The sequence below is a fragment of the Lepisosteus platostomus genome, chromosome 8, assembly GCF_059453375.1.
Source record: "Lepisosteus platostomus isolate fLepPlt1 chromosome 8, fLepPlt1.hap1, whole genome shotgun sequence".
Lineage (NCBI taxonomy): Eukaryota > Metazoa > Chordata > Actinopteri > Semionotiformes > Lepisosteidae > Lepisosteus > Lepisosteus platostomus.
In genome coordinates, this window is record NC_142618.1 from 49,529,933 (window position 1) to 49,553,720 (window position 23,788).

The following is a 23,788-nucleotide window of genomic DNA, read 5'->3' on the forward strand; positions in this document are numbered from 1 at the left end:
CATTTCTTTGAAATACTTTGATGCACAGACTACAAATTCTAATTAAACTGTTTCCTAGATTTTTAAATTCCTTACATTTGTTCAGCTTTTTTTGTGTTTACATTCATTTTCATGTCTCCATTTAATCTGACTTCTAAATCATGGCAAAAAAAAAATTAATTAACTGAACGCAAGTACAAAGCACCACTAAAAAACAGCATTTAGGTGAACAAAGTGTAATCACAATTTACTAGGCAAAGCTTCACAGCTTGTGCAAGTCATTCATAATGTAAATGTGCCAAAACAAACTCTGTTAGAAAAAAGAGAAAGAAAGATCTGATATCAACTTTTTGGTTGTATTTTCCTGTTTGGGAAACACAAGATATGATATTTACACTGCGTCCTTAAAAAAGCTGACTAACGTGTTTTTTTAGGGATTAACATCTTTCACATTTGTATTCCTTTAAACATTAAATTGTAGATTGCAGAAACCCTTATATTCTTTATCATACAGTATAAAAGAAAAGATAAGGAAATACATTTGGACTGTAGAGCAGTACAGGGGTAAGGCTACAAACACTCAATACTCAAAAATTCTCAACAAAATCAGCCTACAGTGTAGTAAGCTGATGAGCAAAAAAAAAGGTCTAATTTAAACATTCTCAATGCTGCTTAACTAGCAGCTAAAGATGTCACCATTTTATGTGTGTATCAATAAATACTTCAACAGCAGTAATGAATAAAATACGGTAATTTGGGGTAAAGAGAATATTTCCTGAAATTATTTTCATTTGGCAAGGAGTGTTCATTAATTACTAACCCCTTACAAAATCACAAACATAAAATTCAAAGTAGTGCTGCCAAAAAAACATGTCCTTTAAGCAGCAGCAGAAGATCTGGAAAGGGATGATGGTTGGGACAATATTTTCAAAGGAAGTGGAGCAGTTAGATAAGAACTAAGGAAACAAAAAAAAAAAGCCATGAAGCACTGGAGCCATCAAGTACTTTCACTCACTATCTTTCCTTACCATTTCCATAAGGTAGATAAATACAGTATAAGGAAATATATTTTGAGAGTCAATCTTTGATACCTATTGCAATATGCAGTATACTAAGACTCAACAGAAACATATCAGACTATGTATGCAGGTATATTTTGTAAATAAAAAGCAGATTTTGAATATCGATTAGATGATTTTGACATAATTTTGATTAATCGATGACTGTTCCATAGGCACTAAAGAACCTCATTAGTGAGAGTTCATTAGACACTGGTGAAGGGGTGATTTAGCATAATAAATGTCATTGATAAAATCATTTTTCCCAATGGAAAATAAGATAAAACACAGAAAGGAACCAATATGCTCTACATTTCAAAAGAGCCACACCCTTATGACTTAGGTATGCTGGACTCGCCATATCAGAACCAAGTCATTTTTAGTGATGAATCTAGGCAAACAAAATGTGAGGCTATAACAAAAAGATTAAAGTTACACAATGTATTTTTAGGCTTCAATGTATTTTTATTGTCTCACCATGTTACAAAAAAGACCACGTTGCTGCTCTTAATCCAGTCTAGAGAAGAGCAACCAGACACATTCCAGGATTGAAAGGAATGTCTTACACCGACCGGCGAAAAGGACTAAATCATTTTAGTCTTGCACAGCGCAGACTACAAGGGGACGTCATACCAGTATTCTAAATTCTCAAAAGCATTGTCAAAACCAACACAGCGGACCTCTTCAAAATGAATGTGGGAATGCACTTAAACCAATTACTGTAGTAGTGATTTTTTTACCCAAAGGATCTGGGGACTTTGAACAAGCTACCCAATCAAGTGACTGAAACTGATGCTTTGGTTAACTGATGGGTCCAAATGTGATCGTTTGAGTAGAAGTATTTAGTTACTACAGAACTTCACGTGTAGGGATTCGTGAAAACATGAGACACTACATTGATCAAATCCTGGGAACTCCTTTCTACCCTTATTGTGAGCCCATCCTCACATGGGCTACACTGACAATGACAACTTTTTTGAATTAGCTGCATGTCATCGTGCTACCCATGAAACTACAGCTTTGTTTTGAGACACAACTGAACAGTTATGCCCAGATGATCTACTCACCAGACTGGGATCCCATTGAAGAGCTGTAGGATGAGCTGGGATAATGTGTGTTATTTAGGGCTCAGTGACCAGTGAAGAAGCACATGCTTTTTCAGTCTCTACACAAGGAATGGGACAGAAGCCTATATTTTCAACCTGGTACAAAGCACAAGTACAGTAGCTAGAATATCTACTAATGTAGGGTACAAGCAATGAGTCTATAATTTTCACTGTAAAGTTACTGTTGATTTATTTAACTACTGTTAAATAAAATACATTTGTCAGTAACTGCTACAAAATGATCTGCCTGTTTTCTAATTTTTTTAAATAAGATTCTTATTAAAAATAAGATTATTTTGATGCTTTAAAAATACTATTTAACAACTCAAAATTTTGAGTCTGTATCTAAAATTGAGATATATTTAAGATACAGTACATGCATAGGAAACAGCAACTTTCTGGTATCTCCCCAAAGCTCTCCTGTTTGGACCATATCTTGATGTTATATGTTACAACCATTACTTGCCTAATATTACTTTTGTCCTAAAACTTTTTATTTCTATTATCCTTTAAATGGAGTTGAAAAAGAAAAATTGTGAGAAATTTCGGTCTCCCTTGTTTTGATAACAATAATATTCATACACATAATTCATTGCAACCCAAGGCTGGATTAAAATATGAGCAGTTCCATTCAGAAACTTGTATAAAGCGTGTACAAATGAGCTTTGAGAAAAGAACACTATTGCTCATTCTGCCTCAGTGTAATCCCTATATTTGATTAGATTTTTTTAATCTAATCACTAATATCTTTGCATCCCTGAACAGCTGTTTCCTTTTTAATAAAAATATACAGCAGACAATACAGATGAGTAATGGCAGCCATATTGGCACACCAATATGTCCTTCTTTTGCTAGAAAAACTGTTCAACCAGCAAGGGTGTACTTGCAGCCTGAATATCAATTTAGGTTCTTGCACACTCTTGCACAAGAACAAAAAGGTTTCTTTGGTTTTCTTAGTATTGAGATTCTAAATTGCAGTCCATCCCCAGATGTAAGCAGTGGTAACTGATCTGTACTCCAACAATGTTTAACAGCAGCACATAACCTCACCAGTTACAGCTTTCCTGGGATAGAGAGGACAACTGCCTCATCAATTCAGGATTCTGTTAGCTTTTCAAGATTAACAAAGGTATTAGCTATCAATGGACCGGAGTGAATATTAAAGCAAACACTGTTCACAGTCTATCAGTAAACAGGTATGTGTTTCCACACTTCTAAAATTATTAGAGGAACATGAAATAACTGTGATTGGAGAAATGGTAATGTTCAAAAAGCACCCTACTTTATAGGACAAAGTTAAACAACTTCCACACTTGAACAGCTTTAAAAGTAAAAGGAAAACACCTTGGACTGCCACTTACTGTAGGAGTATCCTTAAGAGTTAAGAGTTTCTTAAGAGTTTCCTCATCAATCCCTGTAATATATCACAGAAAAGCAGTCTACAGAAAATGTGTTTTTTAACCAGTGTATTGCCACTTTCTGTAAGATTTAACACAAAGAAATACTGAAGATTTCAATGTAAAACATTATTGATTTGCTTGGAGGTGTAGTGACCTAAAAAGCCTTCATGATTTATATGAAGACATTAAACAGTGAGAGTGTGTACTCCCATGCTAAGATTCCATGTACATAATCATTAAATGCTAAATGCCATTTCTAAAACACACCTTACAATATGTAAAAGATAATCCAATATACACATAATGCAACACTTTTTCACAACTGTCTGGTTATAGTTTCATGGTTAAAAGAAATGTAACAACACAAAACCCTATCAGTTTTGTATTTAACCCACAATATTTTACACCGAGTCTGAAATAAAAATAAACTTTAATTTGCTCAACTGGATGCTGTCCAAGATGGCACTGTTCAATGGTGACCTCTCGCGTGTACAGTTGCTCTCTCGTTTGTTGTTTATTTTCGTGTTATGTCTCGTTTTATATTAAAACAATACGTTTGCGACCATCACCCACGACCGATAAACACTCCTGGACCTGAGCCTCGGGTCTAGATTAGGTGGAATTGAAAGTACACGGCTTTTCTTCTCAAGCACAGAGGAAACAGGGACACGAATGCAAAAGGAAGCGGCGTGTTAGCGCGCCTACCAGCCCCCGCTCCCCAGCAACGTGTTTGCACGGGTGCAGTCGCTGGACAGTAAGATCGACGAACTTCACTGTCGCACCAACACTCAGCGCGACTGGAGAGACCGCTGCGTCTTCTGTTTCACTAAAACTTGGCCGAAACCCAGCATTCCCGATGCCGCTGGATTCACTCATTACATAGTGGACAGCACAGCTGATTCTAACGGCAAGGGGAAAGGAGGTGGAGCATTTCATGATTAATAACCTTTGGTGCACTGACGTAGAAATTCTCAATAGGTCTTGCTCAACTAATCGGGAATACCTACTATTACATGTCGCCCTTTTTACGTACCGAGGGATTTTACGGCTGTTATTATGACCGCGGTGTACATTCACCCACATGCTAGTACTGAATCCGCACTCAGCGCCATCAGTAAATACGAAACATGCATCCGGAAGCTGTTTCTGTTGTGGCGGGGGACATTAACCGCTGCAGACTTAAAAAAAAATTACTGCCAAAATACTTTCAACACGTCTCTGTTCCCACTAGAGGCAATAACACACTGGATCACTGCTACACCACCATTAAGAGCATACCGCTCCATTGCACGTCCGCATTTCGGGAAGTCTGTCCGCGCCTCCGTTCTCTTCTTCTTGTTTACAAGCAGAAGCTAAACAGCGCTCCACCTGCAATTAAAGACCGTCCAGTACTGGTCAGACGCTGTTGAGCAATCACTTCACCGACGGTTTTGAAGTGGATGACTGGTGTGTTTTCAGAGATGCTTCCAGTGATCTAAATGAGTATACAGAGGTGGTCACATCCTACGCCAACTACTGTGTGGACAGTTCCTACCAAGAAGATCCGGATATATCCCAATCATAAGTCCTGGTTGAACAAAGACATTCGCTTCGAACTTAGAGCGCGGTATGCTGCCTTCCAGTTAGGTGACAGAGAACTGTGTCAAAAAAATCAAGGTATGACCTGGAGAAAGCTATTAAACTGGCAAAACAGAAATACAAGGACAAATTAGACAAACAGATTGGGGGGTGACAAAAGGCGCATGTTGCAAGGCTTACAGGCAATCATGGACTATTAAGGTAACACCACCAGTATTTCCTCCATTGAAGCATCTCTATCAGATAAGCTGAACACCTTTAACTCCTGTTTTGAGGCTCAGAACACTGAGCCCACTATCAAGACTCCCAGTGAACCTGGGGACTTTGTGTTACAGCTCTCTAAACATGAGGTGTGTAGAGAGTGAAAACCCATAAAGCAGCTGGCCCAGATGATGTCTCCCCTCGTGTCCTTAAAACCTGTGCAGACCAGCTATCTCCTGTGTATACAGACATTTTTAACCTCTCTCTGTCCCTGTCAGTTGTACCAGAGTGCTTTAAGAAAACTACAAGTGTGCCACTGCCCAAGAAGACCAAGGTACAGTAACATGTTTGAACAATAACCGCCCAGTGGCACTCACTTCAGTGGTCATGAAGTGACTGGAAACCCTACTTTTGTCATATTTAAATTGCTCTATCCCAGCAAATCTGAAAAGGGCACAACAGCGCCTGCATATTCTGCAGTGCTTAAAGAAATGTGGCATGGGGATGCAGTTCCTCATGAACTCTTGCCGCAGCACCATAGAAAATGTCCTCACTAGTGGTCTCACTATGTGGTACAGCAATACTACCATGTATGACAAGAGATGCTCTACAAAGGGTTGAGGCAGTGTCACTGAGGATTACAGGATGTGATTTACCATCAATCAGTGAAATCCACACCATCCGCTGTCGCAATAAAGCCCAAGCCATCATTCAGGATCCCAACCATCCCGGCCTTGCTGTTTTCCCCCCTGTGCTCTGGCAAGCGGTACCACACTACTGAAGCACAGACCACTAGACTCAACAGCTTCTATCCCACTGCAGTACGCATTCTCGATCGCTAACTGCAGTGCCTACACATCTGTACTACACACTTTTTGCATGGTCTGCCATGTTTGTTTGTTTTTGGTCTGGTCTCACTACTACATATTTATTTTTCCACAACATATGTATTGTTCCTGTTGTCTACATGGTGTGGTTCTATCTCTTGCACTATGTATATCCCGAGAGATCAGCACGATTAAGAATTCCAATAAACATGTACATATGGCAATAAACTACTCTACTCTGCTTCTCACCATAGATCTAATTGCATCATCTAACATTCATTAAAAACATTTTTAAAAAGTAAACTGTAATTACTTAAGTTCTAAGAATGAAGTTACAGTTTTCTTCATAAAAAAACATATTTCCCCTTTCTATTGCTCAAATTTGACCTACAAGTATAGGTAGAGGTTCAAAAATTCAAAAATTAAGTTTTTGAATTTTTAAGACTAAAAAATCTTAAGGTACAATAAGGCTGTGCATTTCATAATACTAGTTCAGGAAAAAAAAAACTGTTGCTGTAACCCGTACTTGCTTTATTTCTTACCATTATGTAATCCAAAATTGTAAAAATTGGAGGTTAATTCAACACTATAAAGTAGAAAGGAAAAACACTCCTTTTTCGAGTGTAAGGAAAATGAAAGAGTGCAGAAACATTAAGCAAATGAGTGGATAAGCAAACCGAAGAAGGAGCATGTGAAAATGGACATGGCAGGTGAGGAATTGGAAATCTGGGGGGATGAATTTCAGGAGAGGAAGGAAAAGTTGAAGTCTGCAAAAGAATGGAGAGCTTTAAAAATGAAATTTGTCAATCAATGTCGATCAACAGAAGGTGTGATCCTAGTTTAAGGTTAATCTTGGCTTCTTATGGCTTTCCTAGGAGCTGGAACCCCTGTGAAAAAGCACAGAAATTAAGGTCTATGTAATCAATAAGTCAAGAGACATCATAAATGCCTTCCGTATTTAGTTTATACGGAATAGTGTAAGGAATAACTAACGTTTTTATCTCTGTATACTCTTCCATGAACAAGACTAAGCAATTCAAAGAATTGAACAAAAATCACCATATTTTATTCATTTTAACAAGCTTGTTCTTCACACTATCTTTTCCACATTAAGTTTCTGTTTGGAAATTGGGAAAAAAAAGGTTAATTTTAAAGTACCCACAGACTGTCCATGGCATTTCTATCTGCATAGTTTTCTATTTTCTATCTTTAGTTTGTCACCAGAGAAACATTCAGAACACCAAGGACTTCATTTTGAAGTGATTTTGTTTAGGCTTTGAGAGTTATATCAGAATTTTTGCTTCTGTGATTTCAGTTTTGTCTCGTGACAGCTTTCCTCTTCAGAGTCAATATTAAACACTGCAAAACTAAGAACCAATATTCATAGCTACAGCCAATTGCTGAAGGTTTTTCAAACTTTTAGTTACAAAAAATTCTGTGACATTAAGTAATAAAGCAGATCTTTAGGCAGCAAACTTTTATTTTATCTAATACAGGATCCATAAAAGCATAACCAAGTTGTAATACATTTGCATAAAATAAATCAAAATTTGCTAAAAATAAAGAACAGGTGTTTCAGGAAACAGTGTGTGAAGTAAAAGATAGAAGACAAGCATGTGTGGCAGTAGGTACGCTAATATTGTTATTGGCAAAAATGACTTTCTGTACACCATATTTATGCAGTATACTTTAATGTGTCTTCCACTACTACAGTGTTTTTTTTACAATTATATGAAGGCATGTGATTTTTTAAAACACTATTATACAAAAGCAGTGAAAAAAACAACAACCTATATCTATAAATTCAATTTTCCAAGAGAAGTTCCAAAGAAATTATACGTTATAAAAAAGCATTTAAACATTTGGTAAAATACTGTCAAACAGCAGAGATGAATGCTTGAACTGAGCAAAATAAACAATTGTAAAAAATGCTCGGCCCTTGACAATGAAATAATGTAACTATTTTGCAAATACTGCGGATCACAAATAAAAATCAAATCGGGTGCTGTTGGTTCTGAACTTGAGAAGGCATGCAACAAATACTGTATGTGGTGGTGCTTCACCTACTACACAATAATTAATTCAGCTATCAATTTTGCATTTCTACATATGCATAACCAGATGAAGAGCTTTACAGTGGTGGATAATGTAAGGTCATTTTTCAAATGATGTCTACCATTTACTTCATCATAAATTACAAATATGATAAATCAAGTTTTATTAACCAAGTGAATAACTTTGCATTGATAAACCTCCATCTTTTAAAGACAATGCAGCATTTTAGTTTCTAAACCAGGAATTCCATAACAGTTTCAATTATAAACAAAAGGTTTCCATAAGAGTGATTATAATAAAGTATAGTCTATGATTGGCTGTTAGGGAATTACATTTAGTTTTAGGTTCACTGGTCCATATAGACTATAATGGAGATTAATATGCTACATTTAGTGGGACACACTACAGCAATGAAGTGACACAGGATCTGCATTGTGTATCTGCAATTTGAGTAAACTATCATTTTACAGTGTGAACCTCCATATCTGACAGCTTTTTGAGAAAGGTAAACACATTGCTAAAAATTTACTGTATATATATATTTCAAGACCTAAGTCATGTAAAAAACTAGTGAAAGTCCCTGCTTCAGATACTGGGGGCAATTGCTCTTGTTGGAAACTCTGTATCTTTAAGAAAAGGTGTTTTAATGTCTCTCAGAATAAATTCATATTAACAACACCTGAAGTAAAGAATCTGACCCCTTTGCCAATGCAATAGTTAAAACATTTCAAAGGAAAATTGGTTTGCCCTTTCTGCTTAATTTTAAAATAACAAGTAAAACTATTTTTAAAAAGAAACATTTATTTAGTTCCTTTCAATACATATCCAATTCTTTATTCATAAAATACAAAATCATAAGCTGCTAAAAATGCCTGAAGCTAATCGCTATGAAAATGCCAAACCGATTTCTATTAGCACCAAAGAAAGTAAATGTCATTTGACTGCCAGGTAACAGTTTGGTGAAGGCGGCTACACAGACAATAAAGCTTCACAACAAAGTAAAATTTACAATATATAATGCATCAAAGAAACCAGGAATCATTCTTAGACAAAAAGAAAGGCAAAGGAGATCAATCAATACAAGTCTAAAGCAAGACCAACACATTTTTTCAACCTGAGTTTTCAGGGCAAAAGAAAGTGGTCAGCTCAGATGGCAAACAATATAAAACATTAGCATGTCCGCTATCGTTATTACTGGGAAGCAAAGGTCTTAATTACAAAATGTTACAAAAACTGGACATTGGTACAGTGGAATTACATATTATTGCCATATGAGTCCATTTTAGATCTTAATGGCAGTAGTTCACTCATAAGAATATTGCATAATGCCTGTAGCCAAATGGGAAGATGGTTGTGAAATTGAGGATCTCTCTCAGTTCTTGGGGTAAGAAAACATTTAACAATAGAGGCCATGCTAACCAAAAAAGCACAAGCAGATAATATAACCCCATCAAGAAATCTTCCAATGGGAAAGTGATTAATTTTTCAATGTGAAAAGGACCCCACATGCACAGCAAATATAGATACTGTATATAGGTACCTTTCAAACAAAACTTCATAAAAATATTACACCACCATCTTGAAAATAAAAACCTGATAAAAAAAGCATTCCATTACTTGATAACTACGACGTCTGCACAATACTGTATATACATCAGGGGTACAACTGCTCTGAGTTTCTCAAACTGGAAAAAAATCGTTTAGAAAAAAATCCTGGAATTAAATCTGCAATGACCTCAGATCAAGGACAGAATATTTGGAGTTGCAGAAAAGATGTTGTCATTCTGTTCTTAATTGTTTCTGACAGTTACTCCTATGCCATAATCTTCCATCCCTACTTTGCTAACATACCTAAAGAAAAACAGACTCTTCTAATTCATCCGACACATTGGAAATCTAAGTGGCCAGGTACTGTCCACAGTAGTCATTTACAGACATAATATTATGACTGCATTTAAAATCAAATTATCTGAAGCCACAGGGTTATGCTGGTGTTTTCTGGCACTCTTTGCATGTATGTAAAGACAAAGGAACAAAAGAGCTTTTGCGCCAGTGCAAAGCAAAGACCTCATAAGACGTATCTGTCAATGCTACAGCATAATAATGAATTGTGTTGTGTTGTTTGCTTTAAGCATACAAGAACCATCAAAGAACTTTATCTCCATGTATTATACTGAATAATGACATTATAAATAATTGTATGTAGAATGTCTTGAAAAGCAAAAACACTTGACCCATCAAATCCATTAAGCACCCTTAATGTACAAGAAATGTCACAGGTCTTTAAACATCTGTACACCGTGACCACTAAATATACCGACAATCCACAAATTATTTATAATGCTGCAGTATGTATTTATGTACTATTTTAAAAATTGAAGAAAGGAGACTACAGATATATTGGGCCAAAATACAGAACAGGGCACCGAGAACTTAACACTGACATCTGGGATTCATTCAGGTATGGTCTTTAAACACAAACCGGTGTAGACAAGTATATAAGTCAAAATTCTGTTGGTATCAGCAAAATCATTATTTTTCCTTTCCTTCCGCCTGAAGTACTGTAGTTACATACCTCCTGAAATCTCTTGAAGCTATGAAGTAATGCTTTACCCTCAATTCAATGCAAATTCATAGTACAGCACCAGTGACACACAAGTCCACAAAATACCCAATATAAGATTATGAAAAAGTCTGTACAATGACTGTGCTGAAAGTAAATGAAAAATATTCAATGTAATAGCCTCAAATATGTAATATTTAAGATGCACACTAAAAAACCTAGATGACGTTTTTCATATAGCTTCAGCTGCACTAACAGACACTAATTCAAGCCAAGTCCACATTTAGAAGACTTAAGAGCCTAAAAACACTAGGACCAGGATTTCTGTGCAAAGTCTACACACAGCCAGAGTATGCGTTGAAAGCATGAGAAAGGAAAATGTCAGACAAGGAGGTGGGTATGTGAAATATTCAATGCAAAGATTTTCATTTTGATCCACAGCATGAGGAGGCTCTACTACTTTAACTATTGTTCAGTAACTTAAGTTGACCTCGGTTTACCTGGCTACAGTCTTCTTAATAAAAAAAAGGCTAAGAGACTTCTTACATTACAATATATGGGATTTAAAACCGAACAATCACACACGTTTATATACATTCCATGCAGACTGTGCACATTGCAGCGAAAACACAACATATACACAAGACTTTCTCCCTGGAGAAAGTTTCACATTGATGCCGAGATCAGCACGTGGACTTTTCATGAGTAGGAAGGAGTTCGTGACTTAATGCACAGCTATCAGATTTATTTTTCCTGTAACAGAGCAGGGATGTTGATGTTCCATCCAATTGCCTGGCGATCAAACCCACAGGTGAAGAGATTGCATGTTGGATTGTCCTCACTCCAGGCTGTGCAGCAGACCATGCGTCGATGCCCCTTTAAGTAAAACAACAGACAATTCAGTAGTGTCTGTGCCACGCATAGCTGAAAAATAACAATACATAACTCCAAACAAAAACACATCTTCTCCTACTTTAAGTGTATACGGCATCGGTATATTCCCCACACATGCTAGAATTTTTTTTCCCCACAGAACCTCAAGGATGAGTAATGAGTAAGGCCGTTCAGGATAATAGACCAAAACCAACATTTCAGTTTTAACAACACATAAAAACAATGAAATTCAAAAGAACAGAGGTATTGATTTAGGGCAGAAAATACTAGTGAATATGTTTTTCCACAAAGTCTTACAGATGTCTAAAATGGGCTTTTCAATCAAGCAGTTAAGGCCAAAACGTTAAGAAATGGCTTGACAAAGGTTTAGATTCATTTAACCGCTACTCAACCAAATGATTACAATGACCCAAATGGCCTACTCTCCTTTACAACCTTACTTATATCATTTGGTTTCCCCCAGATGCCCCACAACCCTATGCTGAAAAAGACCTGTGTATATTCATTTCTGAATTCAGTTGCTCTTGATTTCTGTTTGTGAAAAACCCAACTGGTATCCCTTCACAATTTATTAGAGAATCACTATGGTAGGGTACAGCATCATTGTTCCTGGAGCATTCCACTATTAGTTTTAAACCGTGAGTACAGATCCTGATACCTCTAATGAATAAAATAAGTGGTGCAATTAAGTTCCTCAGCTGGACCAAAATCCAGAAGAGCCTGTGGCTGTCCAGTACCAGATGTGTGCACCCCCAGCGTATGTGTATAAGAGGGTGAATTGCCTGTGTTTGTCACTTCTCAAGTTTTTCTGCCTGTACCTGCATTCCCATGGGTTGTCTTACCTGTCTGTTACTGCGTGGGAGGCGTGCTAACCGAACTCCTGCAATGTCAAACAAGCGGACTTGCCGATTATCATGTGGAAGAGCAATGATTCTTTGGTTTACGGACACGCTAATCCTAGAAAAAAAAAGACATAGATGCATTGACTGAAATCTTTATAAAAAAACAGCATTAGTTTAAAAAAAAGTAAATGCCAGGGTACTTTGCTTTTGAGAAAATACAAGACTTTCAGTTAATTACTATTTAGGGCATCAGATTTATGCAGTAAATATTGAGCTACAGTTAATTTACATAGTAGCAGACCTTGTATAAAGGTTTTGTACAGCACTTTCTTGATGACTGATTACAAAATGTATGATTTCTTCAAATCTAATTTACTATTACAGAAATCTTACAGAAGGCTATAAAAGCTCAAAGAAAAGTAGTAATGTATGTGACCACCAATACATAACTAACCAATGGTATATTATTCTAGACCAATGATGATGACTGGAATTTTATAATGAGGCACAGCATGTAAATAAAAATGTTTCAGTTATTTTACTAGACCAATCATATCCTTTACCTGTTAACTGCTGAGTCAGTTCTGATAGTGGCTATTGGAGATCTCATGTTCTTCAAGTCCCAGACCTTTACAGTTCGATCATCACTTCCAGATACGACATTGTCCCCTACTGTGAACACTGCAGATGTGACAGTACTGCAATACACCAGAAAACAAGAGCACAGGTCAATTTCCAAAGGCTAGGCAAAGCTATACATCCCAATGCTCCTTCCTTAACTCACTGGACAACGTCTGGAATATATAAAAAAAATAACACCTCCCTTTCTCCTCCATAGGGAAATCCTGTCCTTATAGGAAATTCTCGTAATCCTCTGCTTTGTCGTCTATACATTTATCACATTTTCCTGCTTCCCAGAAGTTCTCTTAACGAAATGCTTAAACCTTGCCACATATCTTGTCTTGTGATAACAGCCATATGAAACACTTTTTGAAAGAAAAATGTATTGAACCCAGTCTCGGTTGCCTTTGAAATACTTTTCTATTATGTGGTGGCCGAATAAACCGAAGTGGGGCAAAATTATTAGTATTCTGTGTGACCATCTGCAAAATAATTAGTATTTAATATTTTTAGTGTTTTTTTTCCTGCCATGTGACGTGATGTGTCCCTTATACTCACTACGAAACAATTTTTTTTTTTAAACAGAAAAAAATCTGCTAATTATGAAATGACTACTCAAGCAGGTTACAGGAAAAGACGATGACTAAACCTAGACATTAACAATTTGTGCATTTCAGTCCAAGAGTTTATCAACCATTGTATGTGTATATAATTGCATATTTTCTAAAGCTGTTGAATATTGTTTAGATAACCTGTACATTTTGACAGCACACAGATGTGATTAGTGTACAACCACATACTTCTACAATATTTAAAATGCTTGTGGTTAACAATGCCCAAAGAGCAATGAATGTTTTGCTCAAGTTGGATCCACTGAAAAGTACAAATTGGCTTTTAAAGTGGGGTGTGTCACTGTAAAACAAACACCACTGAAACACAGAATGCTAAACATGATGTACAATGCCAAACAATGAAACAAAGATCGGTCACAAACCCCTTTTTATGTCCTTTAATAGGAAAGGCCCATCAAAAGTCAGTATAATAATGTAATATTTAAAAACAGATGTGCAACAGACGATCGTAAGAAATGGCCAGCTCTAAAGATGCATAGTAACACTGTAACATAAGGAACAATAGACACTGTTGATGTGTGCTAATTTATCCGATTGAGGAAATGTGTTGTTGTCATCACCTGTAGCAAGTTTAAATCACTTTTTAACATTAATGTCATAATGATCCCTTAGCGTTATACCCACAGAGATGAAAAAAAACCTCTTCCAGGAAAAGCACTATATGAGCTGCCATTCAGTGCCGGTCTATAATTTATTCCGCTGATGTGAAATATTTTAAGAAGCAGCAGGACGAACGTTACACCATCGGTGCCTCAGCTTTAAACAGCAGACTGGGATAATGTCATATGAATACGCGAGAGGGCCTGAAAGTCACCACCCTTCAGGGTCAGGGCTCGTGTGAAGTGCAGTCCTCAGCTCATTTCTCTGAAAAGTGATATAGAGTACTTGCAGATCGCTGAGGTCATGCACATTAATTTAATGGAGTTTAATATTTCTAATTTATAATGTCAGTCGTTCCTGTCACTTTTCTGTGCTACTAAAAAAGAATTTGATTTCATGTTCTGTTCTGGCTGCTGATTAAGATTAGCGCCGTCCCAGCCAGAGGGGCCCCACTCACGCTAGCCCTCTTAATTTAAATTGACATTATATTAAGGTTTAATTAGGGCTAAACTCTAACGCATTAACGATGCAGGCATGCTTACTGTACTTAATATTACTGCGAGGCTCACTTGCACGGATTTCAAACTAATGCACGCCCCGAAAAGCATTTTTTTGACATTGTAGGTCGTCACTAGGGAACAGAAGGAAAGTTAATAGATTAAAAGCTTGATTAAAATCCTATTATAACTTAGAAGATATTTTTAAATGTACTATTCCCCGGAGCCTGCTGACAAGCAAGGTCAAGACTCATTAGGCGAAGGGAAGAAGGTCACAGAACTGAAATAAAATGAGATCATAAGTGCGACACCATAATACCATAAGCTGACAGGTGCTTCCCACTTATTCCACTTGTCAAAACTGTTTGCTGTAATTGTGTTATATTTTATACATTTCGCTACGTAGCAAGGCAGACTAGGGGTGATTGCTCTTCATATGCCAATTTAGGCAGTTTTGCTTCTAAAAGCCAGACATCACAATGGCATCATGTTTGACTGAGGGATAATGGGATGTACAGTGATTCTTTAAAATAAATTAAATGCTACAGATTTGTCCTGGTAAACTGTCAATTTAAAAACAATAATGGCAATTTCTGGCATCTACAAGCAAGCAGTACAGAAAACCTGAAGCAGCAGAGTAATGATAAATGCTTTTAATGGAGTTCTGTAACCACACAGATGTTGTACCATATCATTTTCTATGCACTTTATACAGTTTTATGCAAACATTTGGGCACCACTGGCCAAATTACATGTTCTGTTGATTTTCTAAGTTAAAAGAATTTAACACAACCTCTGCAGCAGACAAACTTAAACTTGACATGTTTCTGCCAATAATAACGCAGTTATTATTTATTTGCTGAATTTCACAGATTGAAAAAAATAAAACTGTAAATGTGGCATGTGCAAAAGTTTCCAGTTGATCCACCAGTGTTATTTTTTGTAAGGTCTCAGAACTTAGGCTTTAATCTAAGTCAGATGATGACAATTCCAGAGTTTCATAAATTCTCTGACTCTTCGAACCCCTCAGGCTGTTGTGCTTACTCTCAACAACCATGGGCTCCTCTAGCAGCTGACTGAGGATCAGAAAATAAAGATAATCGACTCTTACAAAGCAGGGAAAGGCTATAAAAAGATATCTAAATGCTTCCTGCTTGCAATTTCCACTGTCCGAAATGTCATTAAGAAATGAAGTTAAGGGAAACTGTTGAAGTCAAGACAAGATCTGGAAAACTAACAAAAATCTCAGAACTGCTCGTAGACTGGTGAGGAATGCAAAGCAAAACCCCCATATCACTGCAAAGGACCTGCAGGAAGGTTTAGCTGGCACAGGAGTCGTGGTGCACAAACATGATCTGCATGGAAGAATCATCAGAAGGAAACGGTACCTGCGATCTCATCACAAAAGTCAACATCTGAAGTATGCAATACAGCACTTAGATAAGTGCAGAGGCGTTTTGGAACCAAGTGCTGTGGTCTGATGAAGTAAAAATTGAACTCTCTGGCTACAATCACCAAAGGTACGTTTGGAGAAAAAAAAAGGAGAAGCATTTGAAGAAAAGAACACCATGCCAACTGTTTAAGCTTGGGGGTGGATCTATTATGCTTTGGGGCTGTGTGGCAGCCAGTGGCAAAGGAAATATTGTGCGGGTAGAGGGAAGAATGGATTCTACTGCAGTAAGTATCCACAAATCCTGGACGCTAATGTCCTACAGTCAATGAAGAAACTGAAGCTGAAAGGAGGTTAGATATTACAACAAGACAATGATCCAAAACAAACCTCAAAATCAACCATAAACTACTTCAAGAAACGAAAGAATGGCCTTCACAGTCCCCAGACAGAATATTATTGAAAATCTGTGGGTAGATCTCAAACATGCAGTGCATGCAAAACAACCTAAGAATATTTCTGAACCAGAAGTGTTCTGCAAGGAAGAGTGGGGGAAAATTCCTAAAGCAAGAATAGAAAGACTGTTAGCTGGCTACAAGAAACGTTTGGAGGCTGATTTCTGCCAAAGCCGGTGTTACAAAGTACTGACTGATAGGGTGCCCAAACCTTTGCACATGCCACATTTACTGTTTTATTTTTTTCAATCTGTAAAATTCAGCAAATAAATAGTAACTGTGCATTACAATTTGCAGAAATGTGTCAAGTTTAAATTTGCTCGCTGCACAGGTTGTGTCAACTTCTTTTCACTTAGAATATCAACAAAACATGTAATTTGGCCAGGCGTGGCCAAACGTTTGCTTACAACTGTTTGCGTGTATTCAGATGTGTTCCCATTACCAAGAACATGACATGCAACATATTGAGCTGAAATAAAAAACTTAAATTTGTGGATTTCTATGAAATCTACAATTAAAAAAAAACAACAATATCAACCACTTAGTATTATTAAGCACAAACTTGGAATTCGTGATATTATGATGGTCATGATAAAAGAAAGACAGCTTATTTTAAATTCTGTTTAACTTAAATACATCTTTCAACATTAACAAATTACATTTTAAGATGCAAACTACATATTCAAACAATTGTGTCTACTATAACAGAAAAAAACAACATTGATCATTGTAATTTACTGCATATATAAACAAAGCAAATCATTTAGTATAAAACGTATTATTGTGCATATTGAATGTGATTGCATACAGTATTTGCAATTCATGGATTATTGCTATGCACAATATTGTAAAATCAAACTAGATATATACTTTGCTGTAAACTTATATTTAAAAAATAGAATTGTAGAATTATATATTAATGGAAATGCAACTGAAGTAAATGTGATGTTTATGAAACAAGCATTGTACAGTTACTCCACTACCAAATCTTTAACAATTGATGTCTGAGGTTGTTTTAAGTGGAACTTAAAACTTAAAAAGTTCATAACTTTTGAATGCTTGTATATTAATCTTTGTCAAATGAAGCTGTCATAAAATTCACTATTGTTTAGAAATCCATGCAAAGCCTACAGTGACTGGAGTTCTTCAGACAATAATTATATAGAATATTATATTGTATAAAATAAGCTTCCCCCTTATTTTCAAGACAAAAGCATTAGCCAGAAGCTGTTTTGTAAACTTATCTTCACCCTGTTGCTTCAGCGAGGCTTCTCCAATTTGTAACCTGACTCATGTTGTTACTTAAATCTCTAACATAGGATTAGATAACCTGCATGCCCAGGCTGTACAAGGCACGATTGGCTTTGATAATGAACAATCATAATGGTGACTCCATAGCAGAGGTACTGTATGCAACACTGACTGTTTTAGTATGGCCTGTAAGCATTTTCATATTGGATCATAAATAATGGCATGCCTTTAAGAAACAAATGCACTGCTGGTTACAAACAAATACATAATGACATATGGTTCTTGTCCTTCATAAAATGTGTTGTAAGGCCCTCTAGTGTTAAAAATAAGGACAAACTCTTCACCAGTTTGTACCTCAGTACTGCGTGTCACTTTTTTCAACACGTCACCACTAAGTGCAAGTATTCTCTATTGCAGAGCCAAGCTAGTGAAAGCGCTTTACTTGGAGAACGTATTCATAAGATACTTCTTTCAAATGTTACAACTTTAACATGAAATAAAACAGGAGCAAAGTGACCAGATATACCTGAAAAGGTTTTCCTCTAGCAAACACTTGAGCCAAATGAATATCCTGAATTGTTTACAAGATGAGCCTCAGTAAACAGAGGAAAATACTGATCTTGAATACTTTTTTTTTGTTAAACCCAGTGTCCTTATGTACCTAGGTTCCTTTAAGGTGCTGCAGGGGAAAAAGATTGTAATATACACTACAATTATGACACAAAATGTCTGGAATTCCAACAAGGAACTACAAGAAGCATAAGCAAAAAAAATAGTTTGTCAAACATAGCGGCTGTGTCAGCCAAGTGTTTATAAATAGAAAACTGAAGAAACAGAAGCTGGTATGATAGCAAATTTCAAAATCAGTCAGCTCGATGTTAAATCACCTTGTTCTTTTTCCAATATGGAATTTGTAAAGATTCGGTCTAATGAGAATGTGTGAAACTGATGCAAAGAAAAGAAAGTCTCAAGAACACCTTGAGACAGTGATTATGCAGTAACATGTAGAAAATACCAAAGAGAACTCAGAAATAAGTTACTTCAATGAGACTGTTTCAGTAAAACGCCCAACTGTACAGACATAGGTCACTATGGACAATATTCATTTGTGGACTCACAGAAAAACAAAATACTCAACAAAGTCACATCTCTGACAGAACCTTTGGCACTGAAACTTTCAAGGTTTTTAAGAAAGTGGTTGAAGAGTACGATGGACAGCGAAATAACAGAGTGATAAGAAATGCTAGCACTCCCACTGACATGGGAGTTGACGAGATAAAACACCTTCACTAGGTGTTTAAAGATGCCCCATGGGGCTGCACTAGTGAAGCAGATCCAGTGCATATGGAGTTTGTTTTATCAATCTTAAACTTCATCTGTGTACAAACCTCTGAGTTTAGACTGTTTTGGAAAATACCAGTGCCGTGAAATATGTTTTTGCATTGAAATAAAATCTTTTCTTCAGGAAAAGGGAGGGGATATTACAAACATGGAACACTCTAATTGCATTACAGATCCTGCTTTTCTGTGACACACTACATTTAAGCACGTTGTACCTGAAATTGCAGGGAAATCAGCATTTTAAGTCACAAAATTGTTGGAGGCATTGAGTTCTTCTGCAATTTAAATTAATGCAAACCAACTTAAGAAAGAACAGCCAACACACGTTGCAACAACATGCCTTCCTTTATGATAAGATGAAGAACTTTCCATCAAGCACATATTGTGAAAGACTTGCTAGCAGATTTGGGCAGTTTAGGAAAAAAAGGATCCTCATTTAAACTTTCTGCCAAAAGCTTTTTGGTTAATGTAAAAAAAAATGGACCTGACCATTTCCAGTTTGGAATCATTGAACTACAGCATTCCACATCACAAACAACACTCCACAGCAGCAAACTTTAAAATGTATCTTCCTGTTTGGAAGCTCTTAAATGTGTGAATAGGTACTTTGCCTTGTGAAGCTGAACAGTTCACACCTGAGAGCAAGACTTACTAAAAATAACCGGCATGCAGTGTTTAGAGTACATATCACTTCACCTGAGCCGTTTTCTTCAGCTTCTGCCTGAAAAGCACTACAAGATATTCCATTGATCTTTGACCGTACAGAATCCCACAGTGAACATGAATATTAACAATGTTATGTTCATAGTGATAAGCAATTAACAGTTCAAGACAGAGATATTAAATAAGCATATGGTTTTCAGCAAAATTTGACATATGACATTTGAAGGAAATTTCCATACACTGAAGTATGTAAACTTATTTGACTGCAGCTGTATGCATTTCTCAGAAATTTTGTCAAAAGCCATTTGTTCTTATCCTGCACTGGCTTTACCTCTCCTGTGTAAAGCTCATGCACAGTTGCATTGAATAAACTACAAATGTACTCACAGTATATGGGTCTATGAAGGTCCTAATAGATGCAACATTTAAAAAACAGTATATTTATTTACAAGGGATTAATTTAATATCAAGTGAAGAGAAAATAAAATGGAGAAAAATAACCTTTCATCGTCATTACAACAAGGTCTACCAATTAACTAGCAAAACTGAAGAAACATCCTTCACGTACTGTAGCTCCTTAAAAACTTTGGAATTTTACAGAACTCCATTTAGAAAAAGTAGTGCCCAGTTGTTGTTGTTTTTAACACAACTCTTGAAATGACTATTAGATCTATTTTGCTCATTTTTCCAACAGAAACATAAAGGTACAAATGAGAGCAGATCATTTGGTCCATCTCACCCATTTTATGATCAGCAGCTTATTCACCAGAGAATCTCATCCAGCTGCTTTATGAAAGAAAGTAAGATGGCTGCTTTGAAAACAAGCCCAGTGCCCACCGCTTAAAAAGAAATGCTAACCATTTTTGGTTTAAAGTGCATTTCCAACAGTTTCAACTTGTGTCCCACTATCTTTCACTCAAGCAAGATGCTGGATCGTCGGAAAGGTTCGTCACAAAGAAGTGTTTTAATAGCAAGACACCCACCAAAGGATCCCAGGGGGTAGTGTGGTGCAACACTGCTATTCCCAAGGAAGGCTTCACTGTTTATTCTGAAGAAGTCCACTACGTTGACTTTGTCAATGGCCTTGAGGATTCTGAATAACGGTCTCTCTGATCGGGACTGAAAAGATTCAGTTCCTTCAGCTTGTCAGTGTGCAGTGTCCTTAAGCCCTAAAATGTATCCTGTTGCTCTTCTCTGGACAAGAGCAGCAATTTACTTTTTGTATTATGATAACCATTATTGTACACAATATAATCAATTGTTTCTTGCATTGCATTGTGTCCTTCACAGTGTCATATAATAGTATTAAAACTGCTTTCTATAAGAACTGGCCCACTTAACTTTATTCTTAAACAAATCTTCCTGGCTGATTTGTGTTAGGCTACTTTTCACACCTGTATAGTGCTTAATACAAAAGAACAATTTAAAAAATTAAATCTGAACTACAACGTGACACAATTTGCTTGTGTATTACTGATATAAGATTAAGGCTAGTGCTTAACATTTAACAAAAAAAAAATAGCCATTTAATGTCAGACAGCTGAAATGACCCACTGAAAGTCAAGTACTAGCCACTGTTTTTCCAAGCTTCCTCGTGAAGCACAATAACTCCCATGAGCTTTGAACAGATGAACAGTCTTTTAAAAAATCAATTTACATCCCAATAATTTAATGACTGATGACTACAGTCAAGCACTGACATGGCTGGGTTACCTTTCATATTCAGTGGAGAGGAAATCTGCAAAGTGCCACGCAGTGTACAAAAAGTCCCAGTTGAGTCATAACGAAGACAGAATAACAACATACTCCCATGACAATGTAAACCCATTGGACATACAAATAAGAGCCCTTTATGCGCATCCATATTTCTTGAAGAGTTCTACAAAAGTAAAAAGTTTATGGGTGTGGAGTCACCAAGCATCTTGCATAATAATGTAACATGATGAATTTCCTTCTGTGTTTTAAGATGATAACAATTAAGTTAGCTTTAAAATAGCTATTTCTTACCACTTCTACTTAATAACGCACACACACTTAATACAAACAGCACACTGTCACGTGTTATGAATGAATGTTCCTCTCTGTTCAGCCCAGCAGGGATGTGTATATCGCAGCAGCTTCCAGACCACAGCTAAGGGTCCAGGGACTAAAAGAGCCCCCATACACAAGCACATGTTGCTGAGGTCAAAAAAAGAACTGTAGATATTTCCTGGTTTCACTGTATTAAGGGTATCAATAGATAAATGGCCAACACAGCTAAGAAGGCCAATCGGAGTCATGACTCTTGACTTTGGCTGCTAAAAAACACCAGCAGTGTTTGTCCCCCCAACAAAAACTTAAAATAAGTATTACATTATTACCGAAATGGAGCTCAGACAAGGGGGAAAACGTTTTAGAAAATATTTTTAAACATGAGTCTAATGGTAGCATCATCAAAATATATGTTCTTATTTGTAAACAACTTCATACTATGCTTTTTGCATTTAAGCCCCTCTTTTGCAAGACGACGCTTGTACTTCGCATCTTGAATTTGAAGTGGTATCTGTTCCAGACTTTGTTTTTGTTTCTGCATTTATTTATTCTTCACATGTTGGGAATGCCACTTGTTTCTGAAATGCAATGCTGAAATTGTCTCCGCCTTTGCTCGAACGAGGGAAACCTATCACAGTGATCTGCAGATTCAGATGCTGGCTGGCATATTCTTTGATACAACATGTCATCCAGCTTTTGATCAAGTGGAGGGTATAAGGAGTGTCTGGAGACAAATGTAACATGGAATCTTGTTTGTGAAGGAAGACTCTTGCCACGGTTGATTTTAGCATTGAAACTTACTTTCAAGAAATATTACTAGACAATTATGTGTAACAATACAACAAAATAGGTATTGTTTGAGACATACCACTATCTGGCTGATAGGAGATGCTGTCAGCTTGCATTTGTAATTGTTTACAAATCAAGGATAAGGTAAGGATAAAAAGCATTTATTTCCTTATGTTTATTTTTTCTTCATTTGCAAAATAAAACTAATAGTTTATATATTGCTGAGGGAAATGTGCAGATATATGAATTGACATGAAGATCTCTTCATGCTGGTATCTATATAGTTTGCATTGTCCCAGTAAACATCCTTATAAAAAAATACTTCAAATTCAATGAATATTCTCAGGGGAAAAAAAGTGCCATAACACAAACCGATTCCCACTTACTGACAGGGTCGTTTGAATGCTTAAAGACACGTACACCTCTCCAATGAAGACGCAAAAGCTGTAACAACTGCTTCTTACTAGAGTCATTAAACAAAACATGAAAAGTCATCATAGCACTAGCAGCTCAAAAACTGACAAGCAAGATGCTGGATCGTCGGAAAGGTCTGTCGCAAAGAAAGTGTTATAATAGCAAGACACCTAGCAAAGGATCTCAGGGGGTAGGTGTGGTGCAATACCCCTATTCCCAAGGAAGGCTTCAGCCTCTGCCAAACCCAGGCAAAACTCATTTATCTTGTCGTACAGAGCAGCCAAGCGTACACTTCCAGCTGACAGCAAAGGCACTTCCTCACCACACACCACTGGCTGATCTGGAACATTCTGCTCCCACTGAGGGTCTCAATCAACAGAAATACTCTAATGCTCGCACTCCTCATTAGGACTAACAGCTGTCTCCCCCGCCACACGGAGACACGGAACTGGTTTGCATAAAACGGAGATGAAAAAAGAAAAGTGCTGAAATCTCGCACACTTGAAATGCTGTGGAAAATCTCACAGCTTGCGGATTGCTGTAGCGTTCTCAATTCCACACTCCACACGAAAAATAAACGAACTACATCCAATTGAGGGCT

General features: G+C 36.8%; 1 protein-coding gene across 5 annotated transcripts in view; it reads right to left on the reverse strand.

The window, feature by feature from the left end:
* Positions 1 to 7,611: 7,611 nt before the first annotated feature.
* wdr37 (WD repeat domain 37) overlaps positions 7,612 to 23,788 on the reverse strand; it is a 49,430-nt gene continuing 33,253 nt past the window's right edge. For all 5 annotated transcript variants that reach the window (XM_088643781.1, XM_088643783.1, XM_088643784.1 and 2 more), the window contains 3 exons: positions 13,067 to 13,201; positions 12,504 to 12,618; positions 7,612 to 11,643 (listed from right to left, as the gene is read on the reverse strand). In XM_088643781.1, the coding sequence (XP_088499907.1) occupies positions 11,512 to 11,643; positions 12,504 to 12,618; positions 13,067 to 13,201 (382 nt within the window). In that variant the 3' untranslated portion in view covers positions 7,612 to 11,511. The remainder of the gene's footprint in view (positions 11,644 to 12,503; positions 12,619 to 13,066; positions 13,202 to 23,788) is intronic.